The sequence below is a fragment of the Anolis carolinensis genome, chromosome 4 (assembly GCF_035594765.1).
Source record: "Anolis carolinensis isolate JA03-04 chromosome 4, rAnoCar3.1.pri, whole genome shotgun sequence".
NCBI classification, from domain to species: domain Eukaryota; kingdom Metazoa; phylum Chordata; class Lepidosauria; order Squamata; family Dactyloidae; genus Anolis; species Anolis carolinensis.
Genome location: NC_085844.1, coordinates 1,174,519 through 1,192,970, shown reverse-complemented (window position 1 = coordinate 1,192,970; position 18,452 = coordinate 1,174,519). Strand labels below are relative to the sequence as shown.

At 43.4% G+C, this 18,452-nt stretch overlaps 1 protein-coding gene across 1 annotated transcript in view; it reads right to left on the bottom strand.

Annotated features, from left to right (window-relative positions):
- Positions 1 to 10,472: 10,472 nt before the first annotated feature.
- exosc4 (exosome component 4) overlaps positions 10,473 to 18,452 on the bottom strand; it is a 12,128-nt gene continuing 4,148 nt past the window's right edge. Inside the window, exons 2-3 of the mRNA XM_062979834.1 lie at positions 13,876 to 14,082; positions 10,473 to 10,977 (exon numbers count right to left, since the gene is read on the bottom strand). Coding sequence (XP_062835904.1) covers positions 10,618 to 10,977; positions 13,876 to 14,082 — 567 coding nt within the window. The 3' untranslated portion in view covers positions 10,473 to 10,617. The remainder of the gene's footprint in view (positions 10,978 to 13,875; positions 14,083 to 18,452) is intronic.

Sequence of the window (18,452 nt, the reverse complement as noted above, 5' to 3'; positions counted from 1 at the left end):
CTGAGATCTTTTGGCACGGCACCCAGTGTGCCCATCACCACCGGGACCACCTGCACTGGTTTCTGCCAGAGTCTTTGAAGTTCAATCTTGAGGTCCTGATAGCGGCTGAGTTTTTCCTGTTGTTTTTCTTCAATGCGACTGTCACCTGGGATGGCAACATCAATGATCCAAACCTTGTTCTTTTCCACAACTGTGATGTCTGGTGTGTTGTGTTCCAGAACTTTGTCAGTCTGGATTCGGAAGTCCCACAGTATCTTTGCATGCTCATTCTCCAATACTTTTGCAGGTTTGTGATCCCACCAGTTCTTAACTGCAGGGAGGTGATACTTGAGGCATAGGTTCCAATGAATCATTTGGGCCACATAGTTGTGCCTCTGTTTGTAGTCTGTCTGTGCAATTTTCTTACAGCAGCTGAGGATATGATCAATGGTTTCATCGGTTTCCTTGCACAGTCTGCACTTTGGGTCATCAGCTGATTTTTCGATATTATTATTATTATTATTATTATTATTATTATTTATTGGAAAACTATGCAAGTGTGGTTTATATATCTGTGAAATGATGTCCGGGGTGGGAGAAAGAAATCTCTTGGAGGCAAATGTGAATGGTGCAACTGGCCACCTTGATTAGCACTGAATGGCCTTAAGTTCCTCCTCATGTTCAATGGAATCTCCTTTCCTGTCATTTGAAACCATGGCTCCATTGAGTCCCAGTCTCCAGGGCAACAGAAAGGAAGCCTGCTCCCTCCTCATAACACCCTGCTGTTAAAGCAGTTACGTCCATCGGTTTCTGGCACAACAAGAAGCTGCTTTATGGAATGCCTTGCCGCCCTATATGAGAGCCATGCGTGAGTTGGGGCCTTTTACCCTAGCACTCAAGACATGGCTCTTTACTAGAGCTTTTAATCTATTTTAATATTTTTTAAATCAATATTTGTATGTATGTATTTTTATCCTTTACAATTTTATCTTGTAAATCGCCTAGAGCATCGTGGATGGAGGGTGATTAATAAGTAATTAAATGATGATGATGATGATGATGATGCTTTGGGTCTTGGCTCTCGATTAAGAGAGGAAAGGGGGTGCCTGGCCGCTGTGATGGACTGGATGAGGGTGAATAAGCTGAGACTTAATCCTGACAAGACAGAGGTCCTCCAGGTCAGTCGTGCGGCCGATCGGGGCATAGGGTGGCCACCTGTGCTTGACGGGGTCGCACTCCCCCTGAAGGCGCAGGTCCATTGCTGTCACGACCCAGGCTACAGAGCACCAATAACCATACGCAGAGGCCAGATTCTAACTAATATCTTTATTAAGGAAATATTTAAGGTTAATAAAAACAAATGTAAAAGTTAGTTCAGAAGCGGACCTTTCAGGAAAGGTCAAAATTAGACCAAAAAAGCAATGTCCAATAAGAAATATTATGGTCCAAAGTTGTAATCCAATAACCGAAACACTCACTTTGCCAGGCAAAGTGAGGGGAGATGACAAGGTCCTTTAGTCCATAAACTTGAGCAAGGCTAGGAAATAACTTGATACTTGAAACAAGGCTTAAAACGTGGAACAAGGTAACTAGGAACAAGAACAAGGTCCGTGGAATAACTTGGTAAAATCCGTGGAACAAGGCAAGGATTGATCCTGGGAAACAAGGCAAAGTCCGTAGATAAACAAAGGCTGGAAAGCAAGGCGAAGGCTGGATAGCAAGGCAAGGCTTGAGCAGGAGCGAGGCTTGAATCGGAGCGCGCTGTCCAGACACAACTCGCTCCGTAGGCTGACGAATTGACTCCGCGAAGATACTCCGTGGGTAAAACACCTAAATAGAGTCTAACTTTCCCACCGAAGCAGTACTCTGGGAATCAGAAACGAAAGCTAAACTCTGAGACCAGATGTTAAACTCCTTAAAGATTCTCACGAGAAGCAGTCTTAATTGGCTACATTCTTAGCTGCAATTCTTGCACTCCTGCGCGAAGCTGAATCCAAACTTCTCTGTTGTTTACAAAACTCCCGGCGCAAGAACACGGGAGAAGTAGGTTCTGGGCTTGTTTGACATACTTCTGGGAGACAACTTTCTTGCAGGTGCAAGGTTCCCAGATCTGCCTGGGAAAGATCTGGCTGAGAGGAATCCAGTTCAGACTGGGAAGGTAAAAAACCCAAGTTTTCATCTTCATCAGGAATTACAATGTCCGGAGCAGGACTACAAGGCCCATGGGTCATCACACTATCCCCCTCCTCAAGGCCCCTCCCAAACTGGGGCCCTCTCCCCGAGGCGCGAGGTCGCGGCTTGGCGGGATAGGTCTGATGAAAGCGACGGGTTAGATCAGGAGCATGGACTGTGGAGGCGTCTTCCCAAGAGCGTTCCTCAGGGCCAAAACCCACCCAGTCAATGAGATATTGTAGGCGGCGGCGGTGAAAGCGAGAATCCAAAATGTCCTCAACCTCGAACTCCTCCTCCCCATTCATCAAAACAGGAGGGGGGGCCGGTTGGTCTGTATCAGGTCGCACACCATCCGCCGGAAGGAGCAGGGAACGGTGAAACACTGGGTGAATGCGCATTGAACGCGGAAGTTGGAGTTTGAAAGTCACGGGGTTTAATTGCGCCACCACTGGATAGGGGCCAATGAAACGGGCATCTAACTTCCGGCAAGGGCGGTGGGAGGGCAGAAAGCGAGTGGACAGGAAAACCCGATCTCCTACCTTGATTTCGAGGCCCGGCTGGCGATGTTTGTCAGCGTGGCGTTTATAGTCCTCCTTGGCTTGGTCCAGTTGCTGGAGCAAAAGTTGTTGCACCGCTGTGAGTTCCTGCAGCCAATCCTCTGCTGCGGGGACTTCTGAAGTTTCAATGACAGGGGGAAAGAAACGTGGGTGGAAGCCGTAGTTTGCAAAGAACGGCGTTTCTTTTGTAGAAGCTTGAACTCCATTGTTGTAGGCAAACTCAGACAGTGGTAACAGAGAAGCCCAATTGTCCTGTTGGTAGTTTACATAACAGCGAAGATACTGCTCCAAGGTGGCATTGGTGCGCTCCGTTTGCCCATCTGTTTGAGGATGATGAGCTGAAGATAAACGAGAGTCTATGCCCAATAGTTTTTGTAGTGCCTTCCAAAAACGAGAGGTGAATTGAGAACCACGGTCTGTGACTAAACTCTTGGGCAATCCATGTAGTCTGAAAACATGTTGAAGGAATAGATCTGCAGTCTCTTTGGCCGTGGGGAGACCTTCACAGGGTATGAAATGGGCTAACTTGGTGAAAAGGTCCACCACCACTAGGATCGTGGTGAATCCACAGGAAGGTGGTAGGTCAGTGATGAAATCCGCAGAAATTATTTCCCATGGGCGAGATGGGGTAGGAAGGGGATGTAGAAGCCCTGAGGGTTTCTCCCTTCTTATCTTGGAGCGCTGGCATACTGGGCAGGTGTTGACATATTTTTCCACATCTTTGCGGATCTTGGGCCACCAAAAATCCCTTAGGATCAGATGCATGGTTTTAAATAGTCCGAAATGCCCTGCTGGTTTGCAGTCATGACACAGACGAAGCGCTTTTTCCCTGCCCGGTCCGGGTGGGATATAAACATGATTTCTATAGCAAAGCAGTCCATCTTTAAGCGAAAAGGGAAAATGCAGACCTTGACGAAGTTGGTCCTGCGCCCAGGCATCTGCTTGCTGACTAGCCCTGATTTCTTGAGCACAGATGGGTCCTGGAGTAGAGGAAGTTGAACCAATGGGAGTGGATTTGGTGTTCCCCACTGTGAGCGTGGCAAAGTTCTCGGGTTGTAGTAGTTGGGATTCAAAGGTCTCCTTGCGTCCTGCAGCGTATTCCGGTTTACGTGACAGGGCGTCTGCTTGCTTGGTTTGGGCTGGGGTCACATAATGGATCTGGAAGTTGAAACGTTCAAAGAATAAAGCCCAACGTTGCTGCCTCTGATTTAGTTTGCGGGCAGTTCTTAGATGTTCTAGATTACGATGATCAGTGTGGACTTCAATGGGAAATTTGGCCCCTTCTAGCCAATGTCTCCAAGTTTCAAAGGCTGCCTTTATGGCCAGTAGTTCTTTTTCCCAAATGGTGTAATTCCTCTCTGGTGTGGTTAGTTGACGAGAGTAAAAGGCACAGGGATGGAGGTGATCTCCCACCGGTTGTAAGAGTACAGCCCCAATTGCCACATCAGAGGCGTCCGCTTGCACCACAAAAGGGGTTCCAGGATTTGGGTGCTGTAGAATTGGCTGGGAGGTGAATAGTTTCTTTAGTTGCTGGAACCCTTTCTCTGCTTGATCAGTCCAGCGGAAAGGCTGCTTTCCACGGATGCAGCTAGTGATGGGGTCGGACCAGCGGGCAAAATCTGGAATGAACTTGCGGTAATAGTTCGCGAACCCCAAGAAACGCTGCACCTCTTTCTTGTTAGTTGGCGCCCGCCATTCCAATACTGCTGAAACCTTGGCTGGATCCATGGAAAGCCCTAGAGGCGAGATGCGGTAACCAAGGAAATCTACCTCTTGTAGATCAAAGGCGCATTTTTCCAGCTTGGCATAAAGTCCATGATCCCGCAATCGTTGTAACACCATTTTGACGTGGTTCTCATGTTCTGATTGTGATCTAGAAAACACCAAAAAATCGTCCAGGTAGATTATCAAGAACCTGTCTAGATAGTCCTGAAAAATGTCATTGACAAAATGCTGGAACATTGCGGGAGCTCCGCATAAACCGAAATTCATAACTCGGGACTCGAATAATCCGAATTTGGTCTGGAAGGCGGTCTTCCACTCGTCCCCTTCCCTGATGCGAACTAAGTTGTAAGCCCCCCGAAGATCCAGCTTGGTGTAAACCTTGGCTCCTCGAAGCCGATCCAGTAGATCCGAGATTAAGGGCAGGGGATAGCTGTTCCGCTTGGTGATATTGTTCAATGCTCTGTAGTCCACCACCAAGCGTAGTTCCCCTGACTTCTTCTTCACAAACATCACTGGGGAGGCGGCTGGGGATTGAGAGGGTCTGATGAATCCCTTGCGAAGGTTTGTCTCTAGGAATTCCCTGAGAGCTTCTTGCTCTGGTTCAGTCAGGGAGTAGAGATGCCCTCGCGGGATCGGGGCCCCCTCCACCAAGTCAATGGCACAGTCATAAGGTCTATGTGGGGGTAATTTTTCGGCTTCTTTCTCATTGAATACATCCCAATACTCGGAGTACTTCTTTGGCAAGGTGATGATGGGCTCGGTGTCTGTGGCATGGCAGACCTTGGCTACGAGGCAATGGTTTTGGCAGTACGGTGAAGCAAACTGCAGTTCTCTGTTGGACCAGGAGATGTTAGGGTCGTGGAGAGTCAGCCATGGAATTCCCAAAATCACAGGGAAATGGGGGACCTCGGTAACAAAGAAGGAAATCTCTTCCATATGTTCCCTTATCCACATCCTGGTGGGTTCCGACCACTGACTTACGGGGCCCGTCTTGAGGGGGCGGCCGTCTATGGCTTGCACCACACGGGCATTCTTGAAATCATGATATTGTAATCCCAGAGAGTCGGCATACTCTCTATCAATGAAATTGTTGGTAGCTCCAGAGTCTATCATGGCGTGGATCATGACGGGTCCCCTTTTTGCTGACCATAATGTGACCACGAGAAGGAACAGGACCCCGGTTGGCGGCTCTTGAATGGATTTTTTGACCGGGTTGGCGAGCCTCTCTACACCCGGTCGTTGGCTTCCCCCGCCGGCTGTGTGCCAGTCGGCTCAGACGCCTTCGTCTCCGTGGAGGACGCCGCCGCAAGACGGGCGGCCGGCTTCCCTTTGGCTGGGCACTCTCTGGCGAAGTGGCCCCCGTTCCCGCAGTACCAACAGAGGTTTAAGCATTGACGACGGGCCTTCTCGGCGGCATCTAGTCTGGGACGCACATTGCCCAACTGCATCGGCACCTCCTCGCCTCCTCTGGGGTATGGGGTTGGCGGTGGGGGTCTCCACACTGGACGTGGCTGAACGCTGGCGGGAGCGGGGGGTTTTGCCCCGGCTCTACTGCCCTGGCCTCGAACCCACTGTTTCCTGTTGGCAATCATGACTTCAGCCCGTAAACATTGATCAATGAGTGCCTCGAGGGTCTGGGGAGGATCCACCTTGGAGATTTCTTCCAGCATTTCAATGTTGAGACCCTCCCGGAATTGTCCTCTGAGGGCTACATCGTTCCAGCCGGTGTTGTGGGCCAGCACTCGGAACTCGGCTATATACTGAGACATAGGTCTGTCTCCTTGGAAAAGGCGACGGAGTTTGTGACCGGCTGCCTCCAAATTGTCCTCGATTCCCCAAGTCTCCTTGAGGTGGTCCAAGAAGTGTTGCGCTGATCTTAGGTGTGGAGAGGCTTGGTCGAACAGTGCCGTCGCCCAATTGGCCGCTGGCCCGTCTAGAAGACTGTAAACCCACGCCACTTTGATGTCTTCTTGGGGAAACTCGGCATCACGGGCCTCTAGATAAGCTTGACATTGGCGACGGAAAACATGAACCTTAGAAGCTTCTCCAGTAAACTTGGTAGGCAACGCCATGGCCGGGAGGCGGATTCCGCGCTCCCGCAAGCCCTTTATTTCTCCATCCTGGGCGTTGAGTCTGTCGCGGATGCGATCCACTTCGTCCTTGCTGATGGTGTAGCTCAGTGGCTGCCCACCGGGCACGGTTCCGGTAGACATTCTGGCCGAGGTTAATTGGTGCTTAGGGTGGCGGAGTCAAACTGTCACGACCCAGGCTACAGAGCACCAATAACCATACGCAGAGGCCAGATTCTAACTAATATCTTTATTAAGGAAATATTTAAGGTTAATAAAAACAAATGTAAAAGTTAGTTCAGAAGCGGACCTTTCAGGAAAGGTCAAAATTAGACCAAAAAAGCAATGTCCAATAAGAAATATTATGGTCCAAAGTTGTAATCCAATAACCGAAACACTCACTTTGCCAGGCAAAGTGAGGGGAGATGACAAGGTCCTTTAGTCCATAAACTTGAGCAAGGCTAGGAAATAACTTGATACTTGAAACAAGGCTTAAAACGTGGAACAAGGTAACTAGGAACAAGAACAAGGTCCGTGGAATAACTTGGTAAAATCCGTGGAACAAGGCAAGGATTGATCCTGGGAAACAAGGCAAAGTCCGTAGATAAACAAAGGCTGGAAAGCAAGGCGAAGGCTGGATAGCAAGGCAAGGCTTGAGCAGGAGCGAGGCTTGAATCGGAGCGCGCTGTCCAGACACAACTCGCTCCGTAGGCTGACGAATTGACTCCGCGAAGATACTCCGTGGGTAAAACACCTAAATAGAGTCTAACTTTCCCACCGAAGCAGTACTCTGGGAATCAGAAACGAAAGCTAAACTCTGAGACCAGATGTTAAACTCCTTAAAGATTCTCACGAGAAGCAGTCTTAATTGGCTACATTCTTAGCTGCAATTCTTGCACTCCTGCGCGAAGCTGAATCCAAACTTCTCTGTTGTTTACAAAACTCCCGGCGCAAGAACACGGGAGAAGTAGGTTCTGGGCTTGTTTGACATACTTCTGGGAGACAACTTTCTTGCAGGTGCAAGGTTCCCAGATCTGCCTGGGAAAGATCTGGCTGAGAGGAATCCAGTTCAGACTGGGAAGGTAAAAAACCCAAGTTTTCATCTTCATCAGGAATTACAATGTCCGGAGCAGGACTACAAGGCCCATGGGTCATCACAATTGCAGCTTGGGGGTCCTCCTGGACTCAGCGGTGACGCTTGACGCTCAGGTGTCGGCGGTGGCCGGGAGGGCCTTCGCACAACTAAAACTTGTGCGCCAGCTGCGACCGTACCTCGTGAAGTCTGACTTGGCCATGGTGGTCCACGCCTTAGTCACCTCCAGGTTGGATTACTGCAATGCACTCTACGTGGGGCTGCCCTTGAAGACGGTTCGGAAACTTCAGTTGGTTCAGAGATCAGCAGCCAGATTAATAACAGGAGCAAATTATAGAGAGCGGTCAACCCTCCTATTTAAACAGCTCCACCGGCTACCAATAAGTTTCCGGGCCCAATTCAAGGTGCAGGTTATTACCTATAAAGCAGGGGTCCCCAAACTAAGGCCCGGGGGCCGGATGCGGCCCATCGAAGCCATTTATCCGGCCCCCAAGGCACAAGGGCATAAGGGGATTGGGCTAAATGACCCAAGGGGTCTCTTCTTCTCTTACAACCCTTATTATTATTATTATTATTATTATTATTAAGGATGGGTGGTCATCTCTCAGGGGTGCTTTGCATCTGCTTTTGGTGCACAGAGGCAGAAGGGGGTTGGACTCAATGGCCCAAGAGGTCTCTTCCAACCCTCTTTATTATTATTATTATTATTATTATTATTATTATTATTATTATTATTAACATTGAGGCTGGGAGGCCATCTGTCAGGGGTGCTTTTCGGTACACAAAAGCAGAAGAGGATTGGACTCAATGGCCCAAGGGGTCTCTTCCAACACTCTTTATTATTATTATTATTATTGCTGTTGTTGTTGTTATTATTATTATTGCTTGGTGGCCAACTATAGTCTGGCCCTCCAATGGTCCGAAGGATTGTGAACTGGCCCCCTGTTTAAAAAGTTTGGGGACCCCTGCTATAAAGCCTTAAACGGTTCAGGGCCTGCCTATCTCCGTGATCGCCTCCTCTCCTACGAACCAACGCGAGCCCTGAGATCATCCGGGGAGGCGCTCCTCTCACTCCCGCCTTTGTCTCAAATGCGGCTGGTGGGGACGAGGGAGAGAGAGGGCCTTCTCGGCAGTGGCCCCCATCCCGGCTCTGGAACTCTCTCCCTAAGGAGATCAGGTTAGCTCCTTCCCTGCCCATTTTCCGCCGGGAATTAAAAACATGGATGTTCCAGAGTTTGAATGAACAGGCCCAATACAGCTGGCATTAGAATGCTTCTCTCTGTTTTAAGAGCATACGGCACTTTATCACTCATTTCCATGACACAGCACTTTATGAAACCTGTCCCCGCCGGTTTGTTTTTAATTCTCTGATGTTATTGCTTGGGTTTTAATGTATTTATTATTTATTTTGTGAATCGTTGGAATGTTTTTGGTCAAATGTCTTGTGTTGTTGTTTTCGGGCTTGTCCCTGTTGTAAGCCGCCCCGAGTCCCTTCGGGGAGATGGGGTGGGATATAAAAATAAAGTTTATTATTATTATTATTATTATTATTAAATAAATATAACAACAACAAGCATCCTTGAACGCCTGGAAACAGATCAAGTTCCATATCAAGTGAGAATCACGGCTAGGACTGCCTTAGAGGCACACAGAAACGAGAACAAGTGATTGTTGTTAAAGAGAGAGTAGTGACAAGCAATAGAAACCCAGGGATGTTGACTTGAGAGCTCCATTGTGTTCAGTGATTTTCTTCTTCCCAGAAAGTGTTTGGGATTTTGCACAAAGTTCCTTGAGCTGATTTACCTTAAAAAATCCAGCTGGCCCTGTTTTAAGAACCATAAAATTTTTAAAAAATGCCTTTTAGTCCAGCCTTATCATGCTGTTCAAGAATCTACAAGCAGTGGCCATCCAGCCTCTGTTCAATAACTTAAGGTGACTAGATATTATTATCACCATGCATCAAAAGTCTATGTTTTTCTAGCCCTTTTTATTTTTTATTATTTGTATATGTTGAATATTTTAAATACATCCAAATATTCAAAATCTCAACATTTTCCACACAAGAGTACTCACTGCATTTTAGGTATCTCAGTTATAATGAAATAACCTAAACACATTTTTTTCTGTCCTGAACAATATATATGCACACACACACACACACATATTTACAGTATAACTTTCTGTAATCTATATATATAAAAGAGTGATGGCATCACGGCGATCCACATAACAACAAAACTACAGGTCCCCCAACCTCGAAATTTGACGACACAACCCATCATCCACGCCTCTAGGTTGATACAACAAAAAGAAAAGAAAAATAAAGTCCTAATTAGAGAGAGAGGAATAATTGCTTTTATCCAATTGCTGCCAGTTAGAAGGCTAAGCTCCTCCAGCTTTGTCTCCTAGCAACCCAATAAAAAATAATAAAAAACACTAAAAAATAATAAAAAACACTAAAAAATTAATACAATAAAATACCATAACAAAAATAACTAAAAATTAGACAAGAAAATAATAAAATATAATAAATAAAAAGATAACTTACAATAAAATTAATTAAAAAATACGAATAACGTCAAATAAAAATTACACAACAATTTTTAACCAATACCATCACCACTTTGCCACAGCAACGCGTGGCCGGGCACAGCTAGTCACAGTATAAAAATAAATCTCCCTCTGTGTAAGTAATTAGTTCTTATTTAAAAATAAGTTAAACATGGTACAATCAAGCAAAGTAAAGGGCTTCCAATTCTTGATTTTAGATTTCCAAATTTTGATTCTGGCACTATTGAATCCCACACCCCGGAATATGTATTCTGTTGATGAATAGAAGATACCAAGGGAAACTTTCACAAAACACAACTGCAGGCCTTCTTGGAAAAAGCCTTTATTCTCTGTCAACAACTCCTTTCTCTTTGTAAAAAAATATTTTGTACAGACTGAGTGAGGTGAGTGAGGGCTGCAACCCATGTGTCCAGAAATCTTTCTCCCGCTAAGGAAGCTGGCCAGTGGGGCCTCACTTGCCCAGGGCGGCGGTGACCTCCTGCAGGTGCTCCCTGACCACCTGGTCCAGCACCAGGTAGACGTCCTTGCAGGCCTTGCTGGCGGCCTCCATGATGCGCTCCAGGTGGTCCTCGTGCAGCCGGGCGTTCATCTCCAGCAGCGCAATCTGCTCCGACTTGGGCAGCAAAGCCAGGGCCAGCTGGGGGCCGCCCGAGGCCTCCTCCACGTAGTTCAGGTCGGCCAGAGGGGTGTCTTCGATGAAGCCGGCCGAGCTGGCGCAGACGTAGTCCCGCAAGGGGATGCCCGCGTCAATCACCGCCAGTGTGGCCGCGTTCACCGAGGCACAGTAGTTGCCCCCATCCGCCTGCAGGATCTGCGGAAGCATAGCATCATAAAGAGATGAAAGAGACCGCATTGATCATCTAGTCTAACCCCCTTCTGAATTCATGCAGGAAGAGCACAATCAAAGCCCTCCCGACAGATGGCCATCCAGCCTCAATAATAATAATAATAATAATAATAATAATGATGATGATATTCGACTTGTGATTTTGTGACACGAAATCCAGCATATCTGTCTTGCTAGCTGTGTCATACAATAATAATAATAATAATAATAATACAAAACAATAAGAAAAAAAAGAGACAGCAAACACAAAAAAATTACATAACATAGAAACCAAAGCAAAACAAAAACATGTGTAATGATAAAATCCAAAGGGGTGACTTCCATCTCTTACACAGCTACTTTAAGAAGTTTATTTTTACTTCTTTTCTTTTTCCTTCCTACTCTATATTTGGTGGCAGCATCTTCATGTTACTTTCAGTTGATATCTGCAAGCCTTTTATATAGATTATATTAGCACCTTCATTTGTATTTCTACCAGATAATTTTTTATCGGGTCCCAATTTGTTTGCTTTTTTGGAATACCATAATTATTTTTTAATAAATACGTCAATTTATCCATGTTCATTATTTCCATAACCTTTATTAACCAACAACCTAACTCGGGAATTTCTTTCTTTTTCCAATATTTGGCATAAATAATTCTAGCCGCCGTAGTGAGGTAATTGAAAAATATCTCTTTGTTTTTATCATTTTCAATGTTAAGCATCCCCAGGAGAAAGTATTTTGGGTCTAGGTCTGTTTTAATTTGCAACATCTTTTGTATTGCCTGGTGGATTTCTTTCCAATATTTCTTCGCTTTTTTGCAAGTCCACCAGCAGTGGAAAAACGTTCCTACTTGGTCCTCGCATTTCCAACATTTATTTGAGGTTTTTTAAAATAATATTTTGATAATTTTTGGGGGGTCAGATACCAGCGATAAAACATTTTGATCCAATTCTCTTTCAGTTCTGTTGCATATGTGATTTTTAATCTGGAGTTGTATTTTGGTTCCCTTTTTTTAAATATTATTTTTATTTATTTTTCATTACCATCCTTCTCTCTCCAGGATTATGTTTTTGCTCTTTTTCTTCTTCCAACTCATTTCATTCACTTCTTTTCTTGAAATTTACTGTTCTCATACTTTCATTGTATGTTTTAATTGCAAAACCAATAAAAATTATTAATTTATAATAATAATAATAATAATAATAATAATAGTTGGAAGAGACCTCATGGGCTATCCAGTCCAGCCCTGTTCTGCCACACAGGAAAAGCATAATCAAAGCCCCCCCCCCCCCCCCGAAAGATGGCCATCAACCATAACAATAATAATAATCCTCCCAACAGATGTCCATAAACAACAACAATAGTTGGAAGAGACCCCAAGGACCATCCCGTCCTACCCCCTTCTGCCTTCACGCAGGAAAAGCACAATCAAAACCCTCCAGACAGATGTCCATCAATAATAATAAAATTGGAAGAGACCCCAAGGACCATCCAGTCCAACCCCCTTCTGCCTTCATGCAGGAAAAGCACAATCAAAACCCTCCAGACAGATGCCCATCAATAATAATAATAATAATAATAATAATAATAATAATAGAATTGGAAGAGACCCCAAGGACCATCCAGTCCAACCCCCTTCTGCCTTCATGCAGGAAAAGCACAATCAAAACCCTCCAGACAGATGCCCATCAATAATAATAATAATAATAATAATAGAATTGGAAGAGACCCCAAGGACCATCCAGTCCAACCCCCTTCTGCCTTCATGCAGGAAAAGCACAATCAAAACCCTCCAGACAGATGCCCATCAATAATAATAATAATAATAATAATAATAATAATAGAATTGGAAGAGACCCCAAGGACCATCCAGTCCAACCCCCTTCTGCCTTCACGCAGGAAAAGTACAATCAAAGCTCCCCACCCGCAATAGATAGCCATAATAATAATAATAATAATAATAATAATAATAAAAAAGTTGGAGGAGACCACATGGGCTATCTAGTCCAACCCCCTTCCGACTGCATTGTTTGGAAGCGCAGGGCTGTAAATGCTTTTCTAAGCGGTACAGACATGAAGTCTTGAAGGTATTGTTGACAATATTGGTCACTCTTTAGTACAGGACACCAAGTAGTGAAACCCTGCTGTTTAGTACTCCGCAGATGCATCCATTTCAAAGATTTCATCTTCTTGTTCAACTGCATTAGGGTTGTTGTTGACACATCAAAATACCGATTAAGCAGGGCCAACCAGTACTGAGCCCAGCGTCCCCGCTTACATTGCTCCATTAAGTGTTACTTTGTTCTACCCTCATCCTCCAGAAGTCTCATATGAAATGTTAATCTTATGTATTCTGGCCTTAAGTGAGGGAAGATCCAGTTCAAGTCTTAACAAGGCAGATGGTGTCCCAGGGGAAAGGGCTAAAAGAGATCTGGCAAACTTATTTTGGGTACACTCAACTTGCTTTGTTACCCTGTCCCCATATTTCCGCTCCATATAACAATTGTGACCCTCAACTCCAATAGATGCAGCCTAGAATTATGTTGGCCTTTTTAGCTGCTGCATCACACTGTTGACTTAAGTTCATTGTGTGGTCTACTGAGACTCTTAAATATTGATGGTGTCAAGAGCTGCCCTTTCTGGCAGAAGGGGGTTGGACTGGATGACCAACCGTGGGGGTCCCTTCAGGTGTCACCCACTCTATATCTATGCATTTCATTTTTATACTCTTCTTCATGCAGCCTAGAATGGCATTGGCCTTGTGAGCTGCTGCATCACGCACTTGGCTCATCTTGTGGTCCACAAAGACTCCTCGATCCCTTTCCCGGGGACTGTTTCCAAGGCAGTGCACAGAGTCCCTTCTCTCTAAGCACCCACCTGGACGTAGATGTCAATCTGGGAGCGAGGGTAGAGCTGGGTGAGGATGGCGGCCTCGAAGGTCTGCTTGAGGTGGAGGCTCATCTCGGAGGTCTGCCGGTCACCGTGGGGCCGCCGCTTGCGCTCCCCGGTGCTGAAGGTGGCCAGGCTGAACTGGCAGTTGACCACCGCTTGGTCGTGCAGCGCCTTGGACCGCGAACCCCGCATCTGCAGGAAAGAGGGAGGAGGCAGGGGTAGCCCGGGGGCCTCTGGGGGGTCACTTTCGCCCAGTTGTTTCTATGTTTTTATCGCTGTATTTTAATATGTTTTTACCAATGCTTTTGCTATTTCTATGTTAATGTTTATTCCGTTGGTGCGCGGTTTGCTGTTGTTTGATGTATTTTATGTTCCTCACTGTATTTGTTTGGGCTTTCGCCCCATGTAAGCCACCCCGAGTCACTTCGGGGAGACGGAGGCGGGGTATAAGAATAAAGATGATGATGATGATGATGATTATCTAGACTACCCTCCTCGCCCAGGCAAAACTGCCAATCATTGCTTCCACAATAAGCCATATTTTGTTTATTTATTTACTTATTTACTTCATGTATATCCTGTCCTTCTCAGCCCTGCAGGGGACTCAGGGCGGCTTACAAGAATGGCACAATTTGATGCTACATTTACATACAATAAAACAAAACAAAACATATACATTAAAATTAAGCTTGGTCCCACAGCCATGTCTTCACTCTCTTACAGAAGGTTAGGAGGGAGGGAGTTTCACAGTCGAGGGGCCACCACTGAGAAGGCCTCAAATCTCGTCCCCACCAGTTGTGCCTGCAAAGGTGGTGGGACCGAGAGCAGGGTCTTCCCAGAAGACCTTAACCTCTGAGATGGTTCAAAAAGGGAGATACATCTGGACAGGTAAGCTGGGCCAGAACCGTTTAGGGCTTTATAGGCTACAGCCAGCACTTTGAATTGTGCTCAGTAGGAGACTGGCAGCCAGCTGAATGTTTTAAAATCCCATTCTCACAGGAAAACAAAATGAGGAGGAAGGTACTGCAGCGGCCATCTAGTCCATCCTCCCCTGGAAATGAATATAATAATAATAATAATAATAATAATAATAATAATAATAATAATAAAAAATATTGGGGGGGGGAGGGTCCTGAAAGAACCATCTAACCCACCCTATCATTGGGAATGAATATAATAATAATAATGAATAGTGGGAAGGAGAAAGGTCCTGCAGAGACTATGATGATGATGATGATGATGATAATAATAATAATAATAATAATAATAATGGGAAGGAGAAAGGTACTGCAAGGGATATTTAATCCATCCTTCCCTGGAAATGAATATTATTATTAATAATAATAATAGGAAGAAAAGGGGTCCTGAAGGAACCATCTAATCCCCCTTGTCATCGGAAATGAATATAATAATAATAATAATAATAATAATAATAATAATAATAATAGTAACAGTAACAGTAATAAATAGTAGAAAGGAGGATGGTCCTGTAGGGACTATGATGATGATGATGATGATGATAATAATAATAATAATAATAATAATAATGGGAAGGAGAAAGGTACTGCAAGGGATATCTAATCCATCCTTCCCTGGAAATGAATATTATTATTAATAATAATAATAGGAAGAAAAAGGGTCCTGAAGGAACCATCTAATCCCCCCTGTCATCGGAAATGAATATAATAATAATAATAATAATAATAATAATAATAATAATAATAATAATGAATAGTGGGAAGGAGAATGGTCCTGCAGGGACTATGATAAGGATGATGATGATGATGATGATAATAATAATAATAATAATAATAATAATAATAATAATAATAATTGGAAATGAACATAATAATAATAAGAAGAAGAAGAAGAAGAAGAAGAAGGAAGGAGAATGGTCCTGCAGGGACCATGATGATGATAATAATAATAATAATAATGTTTTCGAAGGCTTTCATGGCTGGAATCACTGGGCTGGCATGAGTTTTCCGGGCTGTATGGCCATGTTCCAGAAGCATTCTCTCCAGAAAACTCACAGCAACCTAATAATAATAATAATAATAATTTATTATTTATTTGCTACATTTATATCCCTCCCTTCTCACCCCGAAGGGGACTCAGAGTGGCTTACAAATTAAATTTACATACAATAATATATTATTAGCACAGTACAATGCAGGTAATAAATTACTATATTGTACTGTATCAATATATGGTAATATTATTAGTAATATTACATGTAAAATATAATATATAATTAATATTATTATATTGTATTATTAGTATTATATCGTAATAGAATATAATAATATAATGGGAAGGAGAAGGGTCCTACAGGGGCCATCTAGTCCACCCTCTTCTGGAAATGAATATAGCAATAACAATAATATAATGGGAAGGAAAAGGGTATGATAATAATAATATAATGGGATGATGGGTCCCCCAGAGGCCATCTAGCCCGCCCTCCTCTCCCAGGAAATGAACATAATAATAATGTAATGGGAAGGAGAAGGGTATGATAATAATAATAATATAATGGGATGATGGGTCCCCCAGAGGCCATCTAGTCCCCCCTCTTCTCCCAGGAAATGAACATAATAATAATGTAATGGGAAGGAGAAGGGTATGATAATAATAATAATAATAATAATAATAATAATAATAATAATAATAATATGGGATGATGGGTCCCCCAGAGGCCATCTAGTCCCCCCTCCTCTCCCAGGAAATGAACATAATAATAATGTAATGGGAAGGAGAAGGGTATGATAATAATAATAATAATAATAATAATAATAATAATAATAATAATAATAATAATAATAATATAATGGGATGATGGGTCCCCCAGAGGCCATCTAGTCCCCCCTCCTCTCCCAGGAAATGAACATAATAATAATGTAATGGGAAGGAGAAGAGTATGATAATAATAATAATAATAATAATAATAATAATAATAATAATAATAATAATATAATGGGATGATGGGTCCCCCAGAGGCCATCTAGTCCCCCCTCCTCTCCCAGGAAATGAACATAATAATAATGTAATGGGAAGGAGAAGAGTATGATAATAATAATAATAATAATAATAATAATATAATGGGATGATGGGTCCCCCAGAGGCCATCTAGTCCCCCCTCCTCTCCCAGGAAATGAACATAATAATAATGTAATGGGAAGGAGAAGAGTATGATAATAATAATAATAATAATAATAATAATATGGGATGATGGGTCCCCCAGAGGCCATCTAGTCCCCCCTCCTCTCCCAGGAAATGAACATAATAATAATGTAATGGGAAGGAGAAGAGTATGATAATAATAATAATAATAATAATATGGGATGATGGGTCCCCCAGAGGCCATCTAGTCCCCCCTCCTCTCCCAGGAAATGAACATAATAATAATGTAATGGGAAGGAGAAGGATATGATAATAATAATAAGAAGAATAAGAATAATAATAATATAATGGGATGATGGGTCCCCCAGAGGCCATCTAGTCCCCCCTCTTCTCCCAGGAAATGAACATAATAATAATGTAATGGGAAGGAGAAGGATATGATAATAATAATAAGAAGAATAAGAATAATAATAATATAATGGGATGATGGGTCCCCCAGAGGCCATCTAGTCCCCCCTCCTCTCCCAGGAAATGAACATAATAATAATGTAATGGGAAGGAGTAGAGTATGATAATAATAATAATAATAATAATAATATAATGGGATGATGGGTCCCCCAGAGGCCATCTAGTCCCCCCTCCTCTCCCTGGAAATGAACATAATAATAATGTAATGGGAAGGAGAAGGGTATGATAATAATAATAATAATAATAATAATAATAATAATAATAATAATATAATGGGATGATGGGTCCCCCAGAGGCCATCTAGTCCCCCCTCTTCTCCCTGGAAATGAACATAATAATAATGTAATGGGAAGGAGAAGGGTATGATAATAATAATAATAATAATAATAATAATAATAATAATAATAATAATATAATGGGATGATGGGTCCCCCAGAGGCCATCTAGTCCCCCCTCCTCTCCCCGGAAATGAACATAATAATAATGTAATGGGAAGGAGAAGAGTATGATAATAATAATAATAATAATAATAATAATAATAATAATAATAATATAATGGGATGATGGGTCCCCCAGAGGCCATCTAGTCCCCCCTCCTCTCCCAGGAAATGAACATAATAATAATGTAATGGGAAGGAGAAGAGTATGATAATAATAATAATAATAATAATAATATGGGATGATGGGTCCCCCAGAGGCCATCTAGTCCCCCCTCCTCTCCCAGGAAATGAACATAATAATAATGTAATGGGAAGGAGAAGGGTATGATGATAATAATAATAATAATAATAATAATAATAATAATAATAATAATAATAATATAATGGGATGATGGGTCCCCCAGAGGCCATCTAGTCCCCCCTCTTCTCCCAGGAAATGAACATAATAATAATGTAATGGGAAGGAGAAGGGTATGATAATAATAATAATAATAATAATAATAATAATATAATGGGATGATGGGTCCCCCAGAG